The sequence below is a fragment of the Larus michahellis genome, chromosome 4 (assembly GCF_964199755.1).
Source record: "Larus michahellis chromosome 4, bLarMic1.1, whole genome shotgun sequence".
NCBI lineage: Eukaryota > Metazoa > Chordata > Aves > Charadriiformes > Laridae > Larus > Larus michahellis.
Window position 1 is genome coordinate 21,629,008 of NC_133899.1, and position 23,439 is coordinate 21,652,446.

Below are 23,439 nucleotides of genomic sequence, written 5' to 3' on the forward strand. Positions count from 1 at the left end.
TTTGACAGTTTGAGACCCAGAAGTTTTGTTCTTGCAGAACTATTGGGGGAGGAACGTGGATCTCTTTGCTAAGCCCCCCTTCTCACATCATTAAAAACAACGAGACTTTACCCAGTCTGGCTGGATTTCGCTAGTTCTAAACACCCCAACTCTTAACACAGGAGCCGAACGCACGGAACTCCCAATGCTGACAAGATGCTGTATGATTCACTGGAGGGCACGGAGGATGCTTTAACCACCGAAGAAACCAGAACTCCACGATGTAAAAACCTTTAATGATGTCTGACGGGAGGAAATGGCACTGACAGCTGTCAGAATCACTAGCCCAACTTAGCCAGAAGGAGCAGTGTCCGGAAACCCTCATCCCTTGACAGGAGACTACTGCTTGCAAGAGCCAAAAAAAAAAAAAAAAAAAATCACCTACCAAGGCTGGCACCTCAAAAATCAAGGAGCGTGATGATAGAGCTTTTATCCTTCTGGGAGAAGGGAGGCAGGGAGAGCTGCAGTTTGGGTGATGCTGCCCAAAGCTCCCAGAAAGGAGGAGCTGGAAGGGAAGAGCCGTGCCTCGCCAGCTGGCTCTGCCTCCAGCTGACAGCAGCAAAGAAGCCTTTGGAGATGAGCGGAATAACATCTGGAGGATGCCCAGGCTAGCTGCCTTCAATTAGAGTGTGTGCTAACATGATATATCCTCACGGAGGAAAGGGCTCGTAAAAAAAACCCCAACCCCTTTACCTACAGTCGTCTTAAAAGGGATAAGAAAAACCCCATTTCAGCAGCGTTAAAGGCACTACGAGGGAAAGGAGACGGCAAATCCAGGAGATGGCCACGCGCCCAGTGGCGCCGCTGGCTTTATCAACGGCTGTGTAACGTCACGTTTAATCATTTAGGAATGAAGAGCATCTGTCTCCAGCAGACAACCGTGGTTGGAGCGACCGCTTACGGTGACAGCGGCCAGCTGCCACGTCCCCTGCCTGTGGCACACAAGGCTGGCCTTGCCACCGGTAACCCCCCGGGGGGGTGGCTTTTACCAGCTCCCTAACGGAGGAGGTTACATCCACCAGACTGAAGCTGGCATGCAGTCACCAGCAAACGAAATACCAGGCAAGAGACACAGGGAGGGACCCTGCCTGACCTGGATGACAGCTCTGTGCGGTATTTCACCAAACTCCATAAAGGCTTGGTAGCAACACCAGGTGGCATGACCTGAGGCAACAAAAGCAAGCTTGTATTTTGCTTTACTGGAACACAGCGCAGCGATTCCCCCGAGGTCAGACTTGCATCATATTATCCATATAGGTGTTCAAGGCCAGGCTGGATGGGCCTTGGAGCCACCTGGGCTGCTGGGAGGTGTCCCTGCCCAGGGCAGGGGGTGGCACTGGGTGGGCTTTAAGGTCCCTTCTAACCCAAACCATTCTATATTTATCCTCCCGGGCACAGAAACTGGAGTGAAACAGCTGGAAAAGCAGCAAGAGGGAAATTCAGCCTGGCTTAACCAGCCCCAAGAAGCTCAACCCACCTAGCACAGAGAAGCACGAACCTCCTCCAAACCCTCTTTTTCCTCCTCCAATCCCCAAATACCTGCTCCAGTGGGGAGGAATGAGCCGCCGCATCCAAGCCCTTCCCAGCTGCAGCATCCCTGCTCCCCCCGCCAGGGGAGCAACCCCATCTCCTTCTGTGCAGCCTCCAGCCTGGAACAGGTTGCCCGGAGAGGTGCTGGAGGCCCCATCCCTGGAGACGTTCAAGGCCAGGCTCGATGAGGCTCTGAGCGACCTGCTCTAGTTGAAGATGTCCCTGCTGATTTGCCACCAATGCAGGATGTCTAACAAGATGGTTCGCTCTTCTGCTAACCCGGAAAGCTTTGGATGAGTCAGCTCCTAACGACCTACTGATGTCACACTCCAACTATAAGGCAGACCTATCGAAAAGGCAAAGAATCTTGCCTGACAGCCAAAACCTCGCGCCTGCGCTCTTGACACACCCAGCCGGGCGCCAGCAGCAGCAGAGCATCAACGCTGCACGTTAAAAGACCGACTTCAACGGGCACAACGCAGTCGCCCCATCTCGCGCCTAGATGTTTCTTTGGGGACAGTTAGGATTCTCCAGCCGAAATGCTCGCCCTTTGGGGCAAAAAAACCTGTCATCTTCATTGCCACATTAAAAAAAAAAAAAAAGATGAAGGTAAAGTTTGAAACTGTAAATTGTTCGCCCAAGGGTTAAAGCTTGACAAGAACAATAGTTAAACAAGCTAACGTTAAACAGGCAGGTTATTCTAGAGGGGAGAAACCCTCCTTTTCAAGGGAAGTGTGCCTCGTATTTATGAGGTTTTTTTCAGACTTCAGACTCCCCTGCGTTGCCCGGCCTTCCTGTTGACTGGTTTACGTGCGCATCCACAAAGGCCTGGGTCGAGACGTTCAGTGGCATCCAGGGGATTTAGCAGCATCATTTCCATTCGTTTTAATGAAAGTTTAAATCCCTGAGACTGCTTTCAAAATGTCAGCCTCCCTTTCCGTTACAGAAAGCTTAAGGTTCCCGGCAATCCTCTGACATCCACTTTTGGGCTCGGAGAGATGACAAGACATTTTAAAACAGCTGCTTCAAAAGTTAATATCATTTTAAATTAAAGTTTAATCAACTGAATTTGTGCTGGATGAAGCCAGGACACTACGTACAATGTCCTCTTGCCTACGTTTTGTCATCGTCGCTGCTGTTGTGTATGCCTGAATGCGAACAACGTCTTCGAGGAGGCTTTAGTCCCGCAACGCTTTGCCTCATGCGAGACGCGCGTGTCTCCGGCTGGGGCTTTTGGCAAAGAGATACGATGGGTTTTTTTTTCCTCAGAAGCCATGGGCCTGACTTTCGGCGTGGTTTCTCACACAGCGCTTGCTTTAGCGGGATTCAGGGATGCCTCCTGAACAGAAGCCCTAATGAAGCAGCAGCCGCTCTTCGTCTAATAACACAGCAGAGCATGAGACCCAGGGACTGTGCTGGGCTTCAGACTGGGCTTGTTGTCCCACCTCACATATCCTTAATTAAACGCTGCGTCAGACGCTTAGATTATCGCCTAAGAGGATACCACCTTCCCTCTTCTCTAGGTATTAGCTATTGCTTATGCCATGAATCCCTTCTTTCCTTCTCCACGCCAGCCACGCATTACAAGTTCTGGTTTGCCCAGGAAGATCCCTGTACACTTTTCGCCCCACCAAGATGAGTCTCTGTCCCGGGTTGAGCGACACAGGACTCATTTCTCTTCTAATGCTGGACAAAACTGCACTTTTAGAAGACTCTAGTGTACGAATTCATGAAAATATTTACTTCATAGCCAGCTAGGCTACGTGGGATTCAAGATCTTGGTCTTTTCGAGCTCACCAGGTGCAGGGACGAGGAGGAGCAAGACCCGGGCATTGCCCCAAGCTGCCAACAGGGTTATTTCATACCATGAACGGCACATTCCATAGAAATCAGAAAGTTTGCTGTGTAGTCGCACTCTCCCCTGATGGCTGCCATCCTGAGCACTCCTCGCCCCGGTGCCGCAGCCCTGAGCCCTTCCCTTCCTCCCGCAGCCGCAGCGCTCGCAGGGTCCCACATTGGCTGTCCCTGCGGGGAGTGCACGGCTTCTGCTGGGGAATGGGCTGGGAATACTCCTTGTATATCTTATATTAGTATTGGGATTAATGCTGGTTCTTTAGTATTATTGTTAATTATTTAGTCTTATCCTATTAAATCTATTTATACTTCAACCCTCGGGTTTCCTTGCTTGCCTCGATTTCCCTTTCCGGGTGGGGAGGGCTGATCGGGTGAGAGAATAATTATCTAAATGACAATAAATTGTTACGGGTTTTCTCAAACCACACCAGTCGGGCAAAGGCCCCCATCCCCCAGGACTCACCAGTGGGGATCCTTCATTGCCAAACACCACGACGTGAGCGACAGTGTCCTGCTCTCCCAGCACCTGGGCTTCCAGTACCAACGGGACCTCCACTGAGCTGTGAGGCTGGATGATCCCACACGGCACGGGGCTGGAGTACCACACAGCGGCATCCTTCTTGCATTCCTGTAAGGGACAGAAGCAAACCCAACTTGACAGTGACCTTTGAGGAAACTTTAAACTCCTTGACGTCTACCACAATGGCAATTAACGCATTATTAAAAATCCCTAGGAGAAAGGCATGAAACAAGATGCAAGACTTATGCAGGCTTAGCATCTCCAGAGGGTCCAAATGGACAAGAGGAAACGGCCTCAGGTTGCGCCGGGGCAGGTTTAGGAGGGATATCAGGAAAAATTTTTACACTGAAAGGGTCATTAAGCATTGGAACAGGCTGCCCAGGGAATTGGTGGAGTCACCATCCCTGGAGGGATTTGATAGCCGGGCAGACGTGGTGCTTAGAGATAGGGTTTAGTGATGGTTTTTGTCAGAGTTGGGTTGATGGTTGGACTCGATGATCTGAAAGGTCCCTTCCAACCTGGGCAATCCTATGATTCTATGAAAAGCTGCTGCATCCACAAACACCCAGCTCCTGTGCTGGCAGCCACCTTGCAGCAGCTTTTAATGACCCCCTAAATTCTCCTGCACAAAAACACCCCGAAGACTAGAACATAAACTGCTTCCTAAAGACTTGAAACCACTTCCTAAAGCTTATATTCGCCTAGGTTCCTGTTCTCAGAAACAGAGAATATAAACCACGCAAGGCCTTATCCAACCCCCTATCCAACCCAACCCCCTCAATAAAGCCATTGATAACAATTGAGGGCAGGAGGCGGATGCGATGCCAAACCTGAGGAAGAACCCTGTAGCAGCCTGCGAGATCGCTGTCGTTCACCAGGGTCAGCATCTGCCGATAAGGGAATTTGAGAAGGCACCGTCCAAAAGTCACGACGGGGTTGAGCACTTGCAGCGGAGGAACGACGCATCTAGGCAAAGAGATATCCGAAAGGGAATTAGAGACACCAAGGGGGATGGAGACTTTGTTTACTCCCCAAAGAGCGTGAAACGGAGCACAACCCATTTGTCACTGTCAAACAGACACTTGATAGCCCTGCAGCCATAAATCGCCTTTAACTTATTTTTATTCCCTTTTACTCAACACCCTCTCGTGGAGGAGGGGCAAACCCTGAGTCTCAACGTCACAGCGGCTGCCGAGTGCCCAGGCAGAGCCCGCTGCCCTGTCCCACAGCTGTCTCTCCCATATCTTCGTCGCCCTGCCTGAAAGCTCAGCCCCTTGTCCCAGCGACGGAGGGCACAAGCCACCACCTGCCTCCCGCAGCGGGTGGACCACCCTTTCCCCATTTCTGTAGCCACCTTGGTCCTCCACCCCCCACAGGTCCAAACGCTGTTCCTGTTTGCAGTTGTTTTACAAAACCGCAGCCCAGGCGACGGCTCTGCCTGCGAGAGGGGACAGCACCAGTGACCCGCATCCTTCCCGTAATTAAACTGCCACCCACCGCAGCACAACAGGATTGAAGCTGGCTGCAGCCGCAACAACTTTCGACTTAAGTCTGAGAAAGTTAATGCTGAAAAGAAGCAGAGGGAAGCAGAGGAACCTGAGCTCACCTTCCACATCAAGGACTATTTTTCCCTTCGTAAGATCTTGCCTTCATTTGCCCCTCACCGGTCCCACCATAAGCCCTGTCCCCATTTACCTTCGTTAACCCTATTTGCCTTCGTTAACGGAAGCAGACGCCTGCTGAAGCAGGATGCTCGCTGCATCCCAAATGAATGTTGCATTTTGGTCACAACCCAGGGCAAGTCCACCACATGCAGGAAGGAGGAGAGACAGCCCTCTGGAAATTCGTTACACCCCAAGCACCAAAAACACAGGCCAATAATGAACATAATTACTGTTCTCTTTAGAAGGCGGCTCTGGGCCTTGCCACCCGAGCTGCTTTCAAAGCACCGCTCTTCTCATATGGAGCTGGGCAGAACCAGCTCACGAAGCAACACTTCCCATTTGGAGACGGAGCCAGCACACCGCGCGCAAGGCGGCGCTTGGGTGACGGATGCAGGAGGAGAGACGCTGAGCTGGGAGGAAAGCATCCGTACCTGGCTGTGAGGAGCAGCGCCGACACCTCTGTGCCAACCCCATCCACGTCCATCACCAGCGCCAGCTCGTATCTCTTCAGAGTGTTGGAACACAGGGTGACCTGGGGGAAGAGAAGAGCATCCAATACTTCATCGCTCCCAAAAGCCACGGTCCATGTGCGGCGTCCTCCAGTTCTCGTTCCACGGTAAGGAAAGGGGGGATTTTGCCCTAATTCTTCTGCTGGTCCATGGATAGTGCACAGTCTCCGGGAGTAATAAAAGTCTTCTGACACTATCTGCTTTGCTAAATACACCGTGCGGTTATCAGGGCATATTGTAAGCTAAATTAAAGCACAATTAGGCTAATGCTCTACTCACTGCTGTACTAAAATTGAGGGACCAATTTTTAATCTCGATGACAACAGCGCAAATCCAGAGGAAATCTGTTGACTTCAACAGAACAAGTTCAGCGTTACAATGGGAAGCTGAGGGCAAAACGTGGTCTAGCAGATGCTGCCAGAGCTTTTTCAGTCCCCGTTGGAGATCACGGCAGTGAATACAGCTCCCTCTGCCCAACAGGAGAGGAGAAATAAGACGGGGAAAGAAAAGCCAACTACTTTATGCAATGACATCTCTCTTTTTAGCAGCCACCTTCTGTCCTCATCCTTCCTCTGCCCACTTGAAATCAAAGAAATTGCTCTAAGCAGCTCTCCAAACCACATGAATGGCTTCTGTACTTGACCATAGGGTACGTGGATCTCCAGCTTATGGTTTTGGAAACAAAATGGTGCTCCTTCAGGGAAGTCCCAGAGTAACCCAGCTAACAAAAGCCTAACACTAGCACATCTATCTCACTCACCTTACAGTAGCAGCACTACAGGCCTCTCTTACATTGGTGAAGCTTCAGCTCCACCTCCCGAAGCATGCATGGCCGGATTCTTCCCCTACCTGGATATCCAGGAATCCCTGGGAGCGGATGGTCCCTCTGCAAGGCGTTATGGTAAATTCGGTTGGCTTGACATGACCGCGAGCTCCCTTCCTCCAGGATGGGCGAGCGTTGTCCGACATCTGAACCGAACTGGTGACACTGGGCTCTCCCAAGCCGTCCCCAGGTATGCGAAGGTTGAAGGACATGGGTACCAAGGAGGTGTTAGTGAGGCGACAGGACAAGGTGTGAGGAAAGCCTAGGAAAACAGCACAAATATGAATTTACGCACCAATTATCCCACGATTCCTGGTGCGATTATCCTGTTATGATAAAACTGCACTTGGAGTTTAGCTCTTTTTGGTCTGAATGATGGCTAATTGAGAAGCTACGTGAGGAACTAATCGTCGCTTAAGTTCCCTTTTATGCCGATCACAGAGATTGCTTCCTCGGCAATGCCCACTCTTAGCGATGCCGAACGCAAGACGAGGAGCTCTCACCTTCACCTCTCCCCAAACCAGCACCTGTTACTTCTCATTTATGAGTGTGCATCTGGATGGACCGTTTCCTCTGAAAATTCAATATGTAAAGTTTTGTGTTAACTCCCTGAACAGTTCCACAGCTCCCAATAAATAAAAGCAGCGCACTGCCGTTGAGGAGCACCCGGAGCAAAAGAAAGGAAGGATGAAACTGGGAACTGCAGCATGATGCAGAGCACTCCAACGCCGTTTCTCTGGGCAGGATCCTTAAGGAACCTCCTGCTTTGGGGCCACCAGACTGAGCATATGACAATTTGGAGCCCGCTTGACAGGGGGTGAGCTTGATGCTTGCTTAGAAATTAGCAGGAACCGTGCCTCACCCACCTTACCTAACAAACGGGGACATCACATCCATGCCACAGACTGGCTGTGATAGTGCCCGCAAAGGCTTACATCACTTTAGCTTTGATGCGAGCTTTCCATTACGCACCAGCGATACAACCACAGCTGGTGGGGATGTTCTGCAGGGACAGGACATCAGCCCACGACCTGCCCTGGAGCGGACGTCTGGCTTGGCTGGAGAGCTCTGTGGGAAGGAGACATCTCCCATGGCCTCTTACCAAGAGTTATTTGAGTACAGACGGGGAAGAAAACCAAGGGCAGACCAGAGCAGACGGTTCATCCGTGCCCATCCCCAGCGACCACTGCCACCCTCCAGCAGTTCCTCCAGGCAGGAGGGGCACAAAAGAGGACTAAACGCAGACTTCGCAACCCCAAACGAGACCCGAGTCTCCAGATACAGACTGCGGCATGGCTAAAAGAAGCAAAAATACAATAGCTGCCTTCAGCTGAAAAAGGCCTTATTAATGAAATCAGATTACACAGGATGAATCTCCTGTTACATAACCACAGTCCCGCCTGCCGCCGTTCTTCTTGCTTTATTTATTCAAAAGGAAATAAAGAAGTGGCAGAGCGGCGATGCAGGGAGGAGAGGAAGCGGCCCAGGAAAGGTAATGAGTTTTCTTTAAAAGTCCACGAACAGCATGCAAACACAGAGGCATCCTGGGCACAGAATGATAATGGCCCTTCAATCAATCCACAATTGATTTCACATTTAAACTTTAGATCATCTCAGTAAAAAGCCTTTTGTGAGAGGGAGATGGAGAACCAGAATCTGCATTTCAATGGAGATGCTCTGGATGCTCACCAGCGGCTCTGGCAGCAGAGCTGGGCTTTCTGCAGGGAAGGAGAAGGAGCACACGTCTCCCAGGACACAGAGCTATTGCTTGGGCATATTACCTGGGAGGTGATAATGAGTTGCCCTCCTTAACATCTCACACTAAAGGTCAGGTGGGTAAACAGTGTCCTTACCTCACAACAGGAACATTTACCCACAGCAACTACAGGCTCAGATGTGGCTTAAACTCTTCTCCTGCAGTCCCATGCCCTGGGTCCTTGTGGGACAAGGACTTTCACAGTCATTCTGCTGCCCAGGATCAGGAGGTTGGGACTGAGCAGACTATGAGGGACACCAGAAAATACTGACTTTCTATCCCTTTGGTCCTATTTCATCTCACGATGGCACAACACTGCCTAAGTGACCAGCAGCCCTGATTTTAACACCCCGAAGGACGCTACGGAGGAACACCAGTGATAGATGTTCTTATGGTCAAGTGCTCCGTTTTGGTAAGGCACAGACCTCTCAACTTGCGGTCCAAGCCCAGGGCACACTCACAGAATCACAGAACGGTGGGGGTTGGGAGGGACCTCTGGAGATCATCCAGTCCAACCCCCTGCCAGAGCAGGGTCACCCACAGCAGGTGGCACAGGAACGCATCCAGGCAGGGTTGGAATGTCTCCAGAGACGGAGACTCCACCACCTCTCTGGGCAGCCTGTGCCAGGGCTCTGCCACCCTCACAGGAAAGAAGTTCCTCCTCATGTTGAGGTGGAACTTCCTATGGTCAAATTTGTGCCCATTCCCCCTTCTCCTGTCGCTGGGCACCACTGAGAAGAGCCTGGCCCCATCCTCCTGACACCCACCCTTTAAGTGTTTATAAGCGTTGATAAGATCCCCCCTCAGTCGTCTTTTTTCCAGACTGAAGAGACCCAGATCCCTCAGCCTTTCTTCATCAGAGAGATGTTCCAGTCCCCAAATCATCTTTGTAGCCCCACTCACCAAAGGAGACATCGCCGAAGTGGAGGGAAGGTACGCTGAAGTGAAAGGTGGGTCCGATGACGCAGCCCCTGTGAGGACAAAGACATTGGCTTGGTTAAAGAGAACTGTGAAGCATTCAGCTTTCATTCCTGCTCGGATGGATAAAAGCTGGTCTCAGAACCATGGTGGGTTTCAAATCAAGCCGTCAACCTGGTGCTCAGCATGGCCTCCATGTGGACAGGAGGCAGCCAATGCAAAGTGCTCTGCAGCTGATAGCTACTGATGCGGCTTAGGGCACCATGACAGTCAGGGGACCAAGGGTACGTCCCTAAGTTGCTGCTGGCCCAATGAAGGACCCTGATGGCTCTATGCCTCAGTTTCCCCATCTGAGGTGTCCACACAAAAGTGGACTCCTTTTAATTAGCCTTCCCAGCTGCAGGTTCCCTGCTTTGGTATTTCTTAGCTGGAACTAGTGTTTCCATGGAATAGACGAACATCTTTTCTTCAGAAGATCTTGATCCACGCAATCGCTAGGCATGTAGGATTTTGAGGGATGAATCCAGGGGAGCCCCAAACATCCATTGAGAAGAGCAGCAACAGTTCTATGCAGTGGACAATTGAAATCTTGGAGGAAAGTATTGGCTTGTCACCAGTGCACCAGATGACACATCTGAGAGCAACACATCTTATACTACCAGACATGCGTGTCTTGAACACACCACACCTCCTCGCCCCTCCTTAAAGTCATCAGCCAGGCTCCAAACTCCTAAACTCACCATCATTCACTGAAATTAATGCTCGGAGCTGCAAAACATTCACTAATCTATTTCATGGTTGATGTCAATCAATGCCAGCTCTGCCTCTTAATTAAAAATCACAGACCACAGCGAGTCATGTCTTCTAGCTTTATTCTGTTCATGTTCTGCACGTGAACAGAGCCCAGCATCCCACAGGAGGCACCCACGTTCATCCGTGATGTCCCATTTCCAGCATCCCTTTACTAAACACCAAAGAAACAAGCATTCAGGACATTTTAAGGTTGGTTTCCAACTAAAGAATAATCATCTATGGTTTGGGCAGCTTCTGATTGCCTAGTCAAAAAGCACTCAGAAAAAAATCTGACTTTCAGGAGTTTCAATCCAATGCTAGTTCTTGATTCTTGGGGCTTAACCAGTTCCTGAGAATAAGTCAGACAGCAAATCCCTGCTGCTGATGAAGTTTCCTCTCCAAGGACCTCACATAATCCTCCCAAGCCCTTAACAGCTTACTTTGGAGGGAGCAAAGGGAGAAGACATCTCTTTCCGCCACGGCACTTGCCAGGAGACGATGGAAAACTACCTCCAGACCAACCACGGGCGGGGATCACTCTGGGAAAGTGCCAAGGATGAGCCTTGCCAGGCAAGCAAGGAAACGACTGCCGTTTCTGCTGAGGGCAGACTATCTGTGGTCAAGGAAGTTCAACATGAACGGCTGCCCAGAAGGCCCAGGCAAGGGGCCAACCCAGAGCTCTGTGCACCGCAGCTGATAAAAGGCCAGCCTGCAAGAAAATGGGGGGAAAGGCAGTGTTTTTGCCAACAACCGTGTTTTACAGCAGCATTAAATAATGCACTTGTGAAGGGAGATCAGCGTCTTCAGAGCAGGAAGGATAACACAAAGTGGGAGAGGAATTTGCACTCTCATCTCTGTTCCTTCCTTTGCAGCCTAGTGTCCCACCAGCCAACTTGCCTCCATCAAAAAGAACCGGGAGTTTTTCCTCCATGGAGGAATAAATCCACTGCACAAAACTTCCCAAAAAGGTAGACAGGGAGGCTCAGCTGGACCTAGTGGATGGACATCTCAAAGGAGTTTGAAAACAAACAGCTTGAGTTGTAGGACTGGAGAATGAGACATAAGAAGGACACGGAGCTGTTGGAGCGGGGCCAGAGGAGGCCCCGGAGATGCTGGGAGGGCTGGAGCCCCTCTGCTGGGAGGACAGGCTGAGAGAGCTGGGGGGGTTCAGCCTGGAGAAGAGAAGGCTCCGGGGAGATCTTCCAGCCCCTGCCAGGCCCTAAAGGGGCTCCAGGAAAGCTGGGGAGGGACTCTGGAGCAGGGAGGGGAGCCATGGGATGAGGGGGAAGGGGTTTACACTGAAAGAGGGGAGATTGAGATGAGGTAATAGGAAGAAATTGTTTGCTGTGAGGGTGGTGAGCCCCTGGCCCAGGTTGCCCAGAGAAGCTGTGGCTGCCCCATCGCTGGAGGTGTCCAAGGCCAGGCTGGACGGGGCTTGGAGCAACGTGGTGTGGTGGGAGGTGTCCCTGCCCAGGGCAGGGGGTGGCACTGGGTGGGCTTTAAGGTCCCTTCCAACCCAAACCATTCCATGATTCTATAAGGGCTGGATAGGGATCCCTGAAACAAAGGCAAGACAGAAATCAAGGAGGCTGATGACATCTCCAAAGAGAATGGACTGCAATGGGAATTAAAGCCAAGGGACAGCTGTAGGGGAGCAGACGGGGACGCTGGGGGACCACCAGATGGGCTGCATAGGAGCCACCATCCAGGAAGAGTGGAGTAAAACGACGAGGAGGAAATAAAAGAAAAGAACTTCAAACCTCTTCCCCTGAGACACAAGGTCTGCATTAAGCTCAGGGCCCTGCTGTTGGAACAGGGCAGAGGGAGGCCACAGAGAAGGGGAGGACGTGAGGGGCACCAGGAGACAGGGCATTGGTGGGGAAACCGAGACCATTTCATTTGGTTGTGGGGAAGCCAAAAGACAACTCACTGTCCCGCTGACAGCTCTTTCCTTCCTCGGGAGCAAGGCCATCCAAGAAAAAAAAAACTGTATTTCACCTGTGATAAGTGCATCTTTACAAGCGAAACCTGCCCTTGCTCAAGGGGAAAGCTGCTTATGCAAGAAAATCCCGTGACCAATTTAGGGGAGGGACAGAGGAGAATAAATTATTTGATTGTGAAATGTTCCCTCTTGATTTCCCAAAAAAGCAGCACTTCCCTTCCAAACACAAAGCCCGCATAATTGTTTCTCTCCCGCGGTCAGACCTACTCACCGCTCTCTTTTGTGAGGTAATAACCCTGTTGTTCTTTTTTATCCCATTGCCCCTACCTTATTGGTAAAATCGACTGTAGATCCCTTTCACTTCTTCACTCCCTTCATCTACTGCCTCCCCAACAGCAGCAGCCAGCCCCAAAGCTCCAGGGCTTTCCTGCTGACACCACAATATCCCACCAGCCCCACGGTTGAGACCAGTTGGGACAAGTTTGGATGCTGCTGTGGTCCTGAGAAGTCTGGTTTGCTTCTCCTGTCATCAGCCTTTTTTTTTTTCCCCCTCCCTCCTCCCCTTTGCTCAGTGAGAATTATCTTTTGCAACGGCACCAGCCCACGGGATGATGCCCAAGTCCTTGTGACAGCACTTGCTGCAGAGCTCCCTGTCTCCCGCACCAGTGCTTTTCTGGCTGCAGAGAGGAGGTAGCGTAGCCCTGGCTGCACAAGAGCCGGGAGGACAGCTTGTCCCAACGCGTTAGGGTGAGAGATGATGCCGAGGCTGCTGCTACCCCATTTTGTATGGATTACTAACGGAGGATTTTAAAAACACGCCTTCTGGCTACAGAATCACCCAGGCTGGCCCGTTGTTCAACCATCCCCAAAGCCCTTTTAGCCTTGCTTCGTGCTCAGGTGGGACATCCCAGACCACCTACTGATCCCATCACACCCTGCCGTGGCCCAGGGGGGAACGAGCTACCTGTGGGAAGGAGTCACTCCAGCTCCTGGGTACTCAGACTGGGCTGCAGGCATCTCCACACCTTTCCTGGGCAGCCGCCAGTCAAACTTTTTCCCCGCGTGGGTTGTCACTTAAAGCCCTGGAGGTCCCCACACAGAGATCTCAAAGGGTCACAAAAGGAATCCACTGCTGCCAAATTCTGCGCAAACAGTGTCCCGGAAACTCACAGAGCCACCCTGGCTCCACTGTGAAGGCAAAACGTGCTTCCCAGAGGGACTCATGGCTTTCAGAGTTAAACTGGGTACTGCGGGCGTAGAAGGCACGGACATCTGCCCTCACAGACAATTATACGGCACCATTTGCTGTTGCAATTGCAAGGTTCAAACCAGAGTCAAGGTTAAAAAGCCTTGTCTCAGTCTCAGCTCCGATCCTAGCATCCCCACACTAAGACCTTCAACAACACCTTTTTTTTTTTTTAATCTTCCCCCTCCTCTCCTTCCCCATAAAACGTGGTAGAGGCAGGAGAAGATCACCCAGAGATTACCCACGGATGTGCCCACCGACCTCCTATAACCCTCCTCACCTGATAGTCAAGGTCACAGGCTCGGGGGCTCCATTGACATTGAACCGGAATTCTTCCGTGAACTTCCCCAGGATGGTGGAACTGAAGGAGATCTGGATGGCTTGGAGCTCATCTGGCAAAATGACACCCTCCTCGGGGAGAAAGGTGAAGCAGGAGCCCAGAGCCGTAGCTGGAGGGACCAAGTTGAAGAGAGCATTGATGGCTCCTTCGTTAAACAGGATCGCCTGCAGCAGCAAGAAAGCAACATGGAAATACATAAGGAATCTTCCTTTCTGATAGGAGGCTGATTTGTTTTCTAATTAAACAATGAACATCTGCAAAAGGCAGAAGATGCTGCGTGCTGCTGCTTGGCAGAAGCCAAAGAAAACACAACGGGACAAGTTCCGCCTTTGGATTTTTTCATGCAAAACGGTGAATATAAACTTCATATAAACTTCATATAAACTTCATATAAACTTCATATAAACTTCATATAAACTTCATATAAACTTCATATAAACTTCATATAAACTTCATATAAACTTCATATAAACTTCATATAAACTTCATATAAACTTCATATAAACTTCATATAAACTTCATATAAACTTCATATAAACTTCATATAAACTTCATATAAACTTCATATAAACTTCATATAAACTTCATATAAACTTCATATAAACTTCATATAAACTTCATATAAACTTCATATAAACGTTTATTCCGTGGACACAGAGCGGTCCACCTCGACTTGCAGCGTAGAGGACCTGCTCAGCATCACCCAGTTGATTCAGACCTGTCCCTAAAAGCAAGGAAGGCCAGTTGAGGAGGAGGAGGAGGAGGAATTACTAGTGAATTCGTTACTAGGGAATCATCAACAACTGCTTCTGCTCCAGCTGAGTCCCATCCTGCCAAGGGCAGAAGACCTTCAGCTTCCATTGCAGCCAATGAGTTCATTGCATGTAGGAGACACCTCAGGAACCAGCTTCAGCGGCATTCCCCAGCTCTGCTACAGTATGTAATTTGGGTTTCTTTTCTTTATTCTTTAACGTTTTTAGTTTCTTAGTCTTTGCTCAAACAGGCAAATTGCACTTTGGGATCCTGCGCTGAGCTGACGTTTCCCTCCAGCTGCTTAGGACAGCACCAACAGCATCATCTACTTATTCACATTTTCTCAAGTAATGAAAACAATATATTGATAGAGAGAATCAATAAAGTATCAGCATTAAAAATGCACAGAGCGCACAATATTTTGGTAGGAAAACACCTTAATGTGTCCTTCCCTGCCAGAGTCAAGCTTTTGAAAGCGTCTGGCATGATGTATTGTCTCATTTTCCACCTCTTTCGGTCGTTCTATCTTGGGGTTTTTTTTTGGTTTTTTTTTTTGTTTTGGTTTGGTTTTTTGTTTTTGTTTTTTTTTGTTTTGTGGGTTTTGTTTTGTTTTGTTTTTTTCTTTTTTGCAGAAGACTTGACACCATTGAAAGGGGAGGCAGATATATAGAAAGTTCCTTTGCTTCATTTCCAGAAATGCTTTGCTCTTGGTGGAGCTGGAGCCTGAAGAGCAGCGAGGGACCAGTGGGGGCAAGGGGAAGCCCTCCCCTGTGTCTTTGGCAGGGATAGAGCTGAGCCAGGAGCCTGGACGCCTTTCCTCTGACTCCCAGGATGGCAGGATGCACTTCACCGAAAACTGTTTGCAATGGACTTGAGGTCAAACGCAGTGAGTTTATTCCAGCTGCCTTTTAAGAGCCAGAGTACAAAGGTGCGTTGCATCCAAGGGCTGAAACAAAAGCCTCTGAATCCTTATCTTTTTGACCCAATGCTGCTTGCGCCTGTCAAGGGTTGGGGTTTTTTTACGTGAAGCCTCCCAGCTGATCTCAAAGGGAGACTGCCAAAAAGCAGGGATTAGGGCTTCACGAGCAACATACAGACCTTTCAGACCCCATCAAACATATCTGGATTCCACAAACATCCCCCCCCCTCCCCGATTTGACTATTATGTCAAATATTGCCTGCTCCCAACTGCCTGAGTTCACCAGAAATCCCACGGGGAGCCAGCAGGATCCACCCCCGACCCCCTGCTGCTCACCTCATAGCTGTGGGCCGATCCAATAAAAACCTTCCCGATGTCCAGCTGGTCAAAGCTGAAGCGGAGCCGGGGCCCTATGCCTTCCCCTTTGATGCGCAGGGGCAGCCTGGTCTCACGGCCTGGGGAGAGATTTCCATTTCAGTACAGTAATTCCCTCCATTATCCTGGATTTTTCAGGCTGCCTCAAGGCTAGTCCCTGACTCCAGGCTGGATGGGATCAGTTCTAGATGCTCCAGGAGAAGATACGGGATGCTTGTTTACCTTCAGGGGATAAGCCTTGGGGCTGGTTTCTAATTTCTAACCAAGCCCTTGGGCTGGCTTCTCATTTAGTGATGAATTTGCACCCCGAAAAAGTGATTCTAAGTTTAAAAACATAAATTCTGAATTTCTTCCCCTGTTCTTAGATGAGCTTTGAAAACCCTTCAGTGAAGGCGCAAAGCTCGTGAAACGGAACTGAAGATAAAAATACGCTGTCTATACTGACGCGATGGGAGATGACAGCACGGAAGGTGAGAAGCCCAAGCAAGGCGAAGGGCTCTGCTAACAGCGATACACACATCCGAGGGCTGCTCAGAGCCCAGAATCACAGAATGGTTCAGGTTGGAAGGGACCTTAAAGCCCACCCAGTGCCACCCCCTGCCCTGGGCAGGGACACCTCCCACCACACCACGTTGCTCCAAGCCCCATCCAGCCTGGCCTTGGACACCTCCAGGGACGGGGCAGCCACAGCTTCACAGGATGACTTTGCCTATGTTTGATGAAGACGCCTCTCCAGCCGCGTCTATCCTTTGCTCCAAGCCATGGCTGCTCTTCTGCATCTATCTCAATGCTCGACATCTCAGCCACCCGCTCTGCCCAACCTACGGCTGGGTGACCGAGGGCTCACCTCCTGCAGCAGCACCTAAATAACGCAGGGCTTTATGTCTCCAGAGAGGAGAAGCACTCACCTATTCCCACCGGGATACCAAGAGGCTTCGTAAAGACACCTTACCTGAAGCTGAGCAGTCACGGAAAACCAGCCTCCTCCCTGCTGAGATCAGAGAAGCCATAAATATACCGCTAATACGCACGCACCTTGCTGCAAAGGTAGCCGAGACCACAAGGCTTCGAGCTAAACTCCAAGATGCTAATTTCCTTCCGTCAGGCGACATAGCGCAGGATCTTTCAGTCTGAAGGCTGTTTCGCACCACTGGAGCAGCCCGAAGGGCCCAAATCCCAGCTCAAATTTCAGCTTGGGTCTCCCTGCCATCCCACCCTACTCCGCACGGGAAGTGAGGAGCACAAGGAGAGAGCCCCAGAAGCTGTATATAACCTTCAACGCAGCTTTGGCGCAAAAATATTCCTCTGTCCTTCGAGCTCCTTTGATTAAAGGTTAGAGATTGAAGGCTGGTTGTTTTTTTTTTTTTTTTTTTTTTTTTTTTTTTTTTTTTTTTTTAAACAAAGCCTGCTGCAGAGTTATTCCAGAATGTCCAAAATGGCTTCTTGTGGCAAAGAGCAGCCCAGGTGTGACATAGCGACTAGATCACAACTTGAAAAATAAAACAAAACTCCCCTGGAACAGCCTTTTCAATGAGCGTTGGGTCTTGCAACCATGGGATGAGGATGTTTGACAGTGGCCAAAGCCAGAACGGAAGAGCTAGGGAGCTTTTGTCCAATTCAACATTATTTAGGTGGATCCAGCCAAAGCCCAGCCGATAGAGATGAGAGCGATGCGCCATGGCTCAGGTGTTAATTGGAGGGCTGTGTATTTCTATTTCACAGATATTACAGAGGAGGCAATACGGGTGCTCACTGCCAAAAGATTTCTCCATCCTGCATCACGTGTGGCTTAATTTTCCTTAAAATCCCTAGGTCTAAACCACCAAAGCTCTTCGGAAATGGCAAAGGTTTCCAAGCGACAAGCTTTTGTCCATCATCACGCTAAGACATGTCCCATGGCCACTGATGCGTGTCCCACGATTGAAAAAATCAGTGAGAGTTCTTCCCCTTCTGCAGTAGGTCCTCGACCTCTCCTGAAGTTCCGTAGAAACCATCCTTTCTCCTACCCATATGTCGATCCTGGGACTTTAGGAAATCCCAGAAGTTTTGCTTTGCCTCCTTCCAGGTGAACCTCAGAGAGCGCTTTTCCCAAAGGAGGAGGAGCAGAGTGAACTACAGGATTGCCAAGAGGGAAACAAAAACAAGAGAGCACGTCCTCCTCTTCACTAGGAGCTGGGGCTTTGAGGAACATCCAAGCCTTTGCCCAAGGCCCCGTGATGGCTCCCACCATAACGTGTCCCAGAGCACACGGACCAACGGCATGGAGTCCTCCATCCCAAATCCACACCCGGTACCGTGGAGCAAGGATTTGGATCTCAGTAGGAACAACGCCTTGGCACGTCACGTAGGGTGCACAATTTGGCGTTGCTGCCTTGCTTTCAGATAAAGAGGGGTGTAGGTGGCCCGACAGCACAGGACTTTGTTTCTGACACTCGGTTTCTCGTTCACAGAATGTCCCCATGTTTTGTGACTGTCTTTGAATGCGATTCTCACCTGACCACGTCAACAAATAGTTTTACACGCTGCAGGACACTTCTGTCACAAGGCAAGGGAGTGACCATCATTTGGGATTTTGCTTCTCCCTGGCAAGAGTGGCTTAGAAAGGGGTTTCGCAAGGTGTAACCCAATACAGTCCCCTGTGCGGACAAACCTAAAAACTGAATTTCAGGTGTCTCTGCCCCGCCACCGCGCGCTTCCTTCCAGCACTCGAGAGCCACAGCTTTATTTGCGTGAATAACTAAGGAAGTTAATTTTGAGCGTAAATATTTGCCAAGAGCAAATTTCAACCCCTTTCTTAACCGCCGGCTTTGCCAGCGGCAGAGTGCTGATGGGTTCCGTGTATCACCCGATCCAGAAGCACCTGCTCAGCGATCCGTGGAGGCCAGCAAAGCCCCTTTCCAGCAGGTTGTGAGATCCAGCTGCGCAATTCCCGGTGCTGCGCTGGGGCAAAGCTCCCAAATATTCCTGGCACAGGGCACACGCCGGCTGCCAGTCACCCTCTGAAGGGATTTGCGGCTGGCTTGCAAAGGCATGTGGAATGCAGTCACACTTCTGAGAGGAATCAAGAAGCAAAACTAATTGGGCCCCTAGTTAAAGATCGGTGCTTTCGCTAAACTCGTTTTGCCCCCAGGGAGCTTGGCGTTTCCATCCTGGCAATACAGTGGATCAGCTCTGTTTTGTAAGGGCTGGGGGAGTAGGCGCATCATTTAAATGACCTGCTTGAGGTCCTCTTCCAAGGAGCCGGTGGAAGAGTTACAGCTCTCCCAAGGGCCCATCGGGGTCTTTCACAAACAGGCTCCTCTTTCCAAACACAGCTCACTCGCCCAGCTCCGCTTCCTGCGGCTCCCAGACCGGCTCAAGGCTTGCCTGCAAGTAGTTTTCTTATTTCTCTGCAATGAAGAAAAGCTCTCCCGACGCAACCCCTGGAGACCTCTGCAGCAAAGTGATGGACGCCCCCATCACCAGAGCACGAATCCCAGAGCCCGGCGCCAAGTGAGGAATCCCTCGGGAGCGACTTTTTAAAAATCAATCCCTTTCCTTCCACAGCTCTAACAACTGCAGCTGGTGGGCAGGAAGACAGTTTGTTAACACAAGCCCTGTGTAATTACCGTAGGTGGCATTTGCCAAGTAAACCCTGAGCAATTACTGTATAAATAAAAAGCTGTTTCATGACATTTGTATCCGTCAGCCTGCAGTGGTAGGGGAAGCAAGAAAGCAGCTGGGTTCGTGATTCCAGCACCCTCCGGAACAGGAGCCTGGCTGCTGGAAGACCACGGACCTTGCACCTCATCCTTTTAGATGGGGAAAAACCATCAAGTTCCTTGGGTGGAAATCCAACAGCAATCTCCCACTCTCAAAAAAACCCTTAAGCAGCATCATGCGGAGGAAGGACAAGGTAACCCGAACCACGCAGCTCGCTGCAAGCATTCCCTGCCCCATGCTAGCACAGCAAAGGGGTCACCTCTGTAAGGGCAAAGACGGCATAACTTGGGTGAGTCAACGATAACCGCTCCCAAAAAAGACTCGACAGCGCTTCTGTAAGACAGGAGGAGCATAAAGCTTGTCCAGCGGGCTGCTCAGACTCTGGTTTCCAGGGAGGGAGTTCGCCCTGCTGAGGACAGCCAGCCCTGTGCAACACTACCTGTGTATGCACCACGGACTCGCAGTCACAAGGTGACAATTCCCACGCAGGGAGAGAGGCACTTGCTGGCCAGAGGTGGTCCTTTTGTCCAGCAGCGCTCAGCCACCCCAGGGCTGGCAGCAGCTGGGTAATGGGAGGTGATCCAGGGTCTGGGAGCACATTTGTAACTCAGCTCCTACTGCCTCAGACGGTGCAACAGAATAATAAAGACCCACCTTGGAGGTAAACTGAAGTTCAACCAGGCCAAGTGCAAGGTGCTGCACCTGGGCCAGGGCAATCCCAGGCACAAATACAGGTTGGGCGGAGAATGGCTGGAGAACAGGCTTGGGGAGTACTTGGGGGCGATGGTGGACAAGAAGCTCAACGTGAGCCGGCAATGCGCACTTGCAGCCCAGAAAGCCAACTGCATCCTGGGCTGCATCAAAAGCAGCGTGGGCAGCAGGGCGAGGGAGGGGATTCTGCCCCTCTGCTCCACTCTGTGAGACCCCACCTGGAGTACTGCATCCAGCTCTGGAGCCCTCAGCACAAGAAGGACACAGAGCTGTTGGAGCGGGGCCAGAGGAGGCCCCGGAGATGCTGGGAGGGCTGGAGCCCCTCTGCTGGGAGGACAGGCTGAGAGAGCTGGGGGGGTTCAGCCTGGAGAAGAGAAGGCTCCGGGGAGACCTTCCAGCCCCTTCCAGTCCCTAAAGGGGGCCTACAGGAAGGATAGGGAGGTACTCTGGATCAGGGAGTGTAATGATAGGACACGGGGTAAAGGCCTCAAACTGGAAGAGGGGAGATTTAGGTGAGATCTGAGGAAGAAATTGTTTGCTGTGAGGGTGGGGAGCCCCTGGCCCAGGTTGCCCAGAGAAGCTGTGGCTGCCCCATCCCTGGAGGTGTTCAAGGCCAGGCTGGACGGGGCTTGGAGCAACGTGGTCTGGTGGGAGGTGTCCCTGCCCAGGGCAGGGGGTGGCACTGGGTGGGCTTTAAGGTCCCTTCCAACCCGAACCATTCTGTGACGCTGTGTAAATGGTCTATAAGGGCTTAGGGCTCATCCACTGAAGCTCTTCTGCTGTGTGGTTCTTTGACCTTTACAGACACCTCACAGCAGAGAAAATGCTGGCCAACCCATGGCATGAAAACGTATCCCTTCACTGCCTCTATTGTTGTGGGATCAGTGATCCAAGCTTGTAGCCAGGCATCCCAAAGGCTGGCCTTGGACAGGAGACCACCTGGAAGCCAGAGGGACAGTGGGCATGTGCCAACACTGCCTTGCTGACCATGAACCCATCCAAGCACCCCCAGGAGAACCGAGGGGACTGGAAGACCATTTGCCTTCCCTGTGGGTAACAGGAGCAGGAGAGAGGAGCTGTACCTGAGATGTCGCAGTAGACCGTTTGTTGATAGATTCTGGCTTCTCGGGGTTTAAAGATCACATTAATTTCAGCCGAAGAATTGGGCCAGACATCTCCCTCCTAAAACAGAAGGAGACAGCAAACCATTTATCTTCCAACATTACATTTCTTCTTTTCAACCACAGCCCTGCAGCCTATATTTAGAGCATCAATGAAGAGCAGGGAGCAAGCAACACTTATCAACAAAATCTATAAGGGTTTAGAAGCAGCTGCAAAAAAACCTTTTTAAGGCCCTTACCTTTACTGGCACCCAGTACAGGTTTTTTGTTAAACGGTGGCTTTGTTATACCCCTAAAACTGGCTCACACTCCAGTGAATCAAGCAGGATTTCTTCCGAGGTACCGGTCAGTCTAAGGAAAAGTCCCTCTCTCCTCCAAACCTTCCTGCATTTCCCTCTATCACTATGGCTACGGGAATGCTTTTACTCAGATCGGAGGAGATATAGCAAACGAAACAGATTTTTCCATTTTCAGTTACGGAAGCGCTGCCTCTCACACCCTTCACCCGTAACACATACGATGCATCTAACGTGCTGCGGTGAGCTGGGGCGCTCAGCACCGAGCAGAACGAGCCTCCTGCCCGGGGATGGATGAAGAACAGAGTCCTCCCCCACCGGTGGCTGCTCCTGCTCGGTGCCACGAGCAGCCAGCCGGCACGGAGGTGACAGGAGAGCTGGGAACGAAGCTGAGAGTCAGATGCATCCTTTTTCTCTCTGCGAGGTGCACACGCTCCTGTTTCCCTGAGCACAGGCTCTAACAACAAGAGATGGGGTTTGCCTACAGCTCCATGCCTCTTAAAACCAAAAAAAAAAAAAATCTCAACCAAAAATAGCTCTTTTCCTCATCATGTTCAGAGGTTTAAGCTTGGGCCGTGCTACCAGCGCTTCTGCAACTGTCTGCTGCTTCCTCGGGGTCTTCTCTCCCACAGAGTCCCGGCACTCCGTCCCAGGGAGCCTTGTCACACATTTTCGGAGCCAGCCCTGGTTTGTAAAGGGTTTCACTCGCTTCTTGCCACTGGTTTAAACAAAGGCACCGCTCACATCCCCTCAACCCCTAGCACTGCGAATGTCTCTTCGTGCATTTGTTGACATAAACACGCGCACCTCTGACAACTGTAATGATGCTTGGCCAGGAATGAAAAATTTAGCTTCCAGAAGGAGGCAAAAAAGAAGGGAGTGATTTTTCTATCAACAAAGCGAGGTTTTGATTCTGCTTGCTGCTGGGTATCCTCGGTACTTTGTCCAGAAGAGTCTTGAACTGACTGGAGCCTCCGGCACTCCTGCAGCATAAATATTAAATAACTATAATGCTCCCCATCGACTCAGCCCTTACAGCTCAAAGGACAGTCCCCGCAAAATTCAAGGGGCTATGACACGGGGAGTTATCGGGCCGCAGCTGCAAACAAGTCCCTAACGCAGAGTCTGCTCGGAGTCAACAGGACGGAGGGAAGAACGGGTGGAGAAAACCGTTTCGAACGCCAACAAACCATCACCACCGCAATGAGAAGAAAAGGGAAGTCTAAAAGGATAAAGTCACTTGGATTCCTCTCCAAACGTCGAGCAAAGACATTCGCCAGATCAAACGTACTTTGTATTTCTATCCGGCAGGCAACTGGACGAAGATGAAGCCTTATTCTATGACAACACACTTGCTTGAGGAAGGAAACTGGGGCCACCAGCCTGCAACCCACAGCCAGATATCGGGGCCTTTGGGTACCGCGGGGATGCTGCGTGCACTGAGCATCCACACAGTTATCTTGGATTTGCAGAAATAAAAGCATTCGGGGTGCTCTGAACAACACAAGCTCCGCTCCGGCGCCTGGAGCTCGCCTAAGCTGAGCCACTGAGAAAAAACCCTGGGATGACAGATTTCCCTGGCTTGGCTAACTAGAACCTAATCACTCACCAGCACTCCTCACCCAGCTG

At 50.8% G+C, this 23,439-nt stretch overlaps 1 protein-coding gene across 1 annotated transcript in view; it reads right to left on the reverse strand.

Annotated features, from left to right (window-relative positions):
• Positions 1 to 23,439, reverse strand: part of HYDIN (HYDIN axonemal central pair apparatus protein) — a 188,174-nt gene that overhangs the window by 89,802 nt on the left and 74,933 nt on the right. Inside the window, exons 11-18 of the mRNA XM_074583386.1 lie at positions 21,476 to 21,575; positions 15,942 to 16,060; positions 13,874 to 14,097; positions 9,599 to 9,666; positions 6,966 to 7,201; positions 6,039 to 6,139; positions 4,774 to 4,909; positions 3,887 to 4,051 (exon numbers count right to left, since the gene is read on the reverse strand). Coding sequence (XP_074439487.1) covers positions 3,887 to 4,051; positions 4,774 to 4,909; positions 6,039 to 6,139; positions 6,966 to 7,201; positions 9,599 to 9,666; positions 13,874 to 14,097; positions 15,942 to 16,060; positions 21,476 to 21,575 — 1,149 coding nt within the window. The remainder of the gene's footprint in view (positions 1 to 3,886; positions 4,052 to 4,773; positions 4,910 to 6,038; positions 6,140 to 6,965; positions 7,202 to 9,598; positions 9,667 to 13,873; positions 14,098 to 15,941; positions 16,061 to 21,475; positions 21,576 to 23,439) is intronic.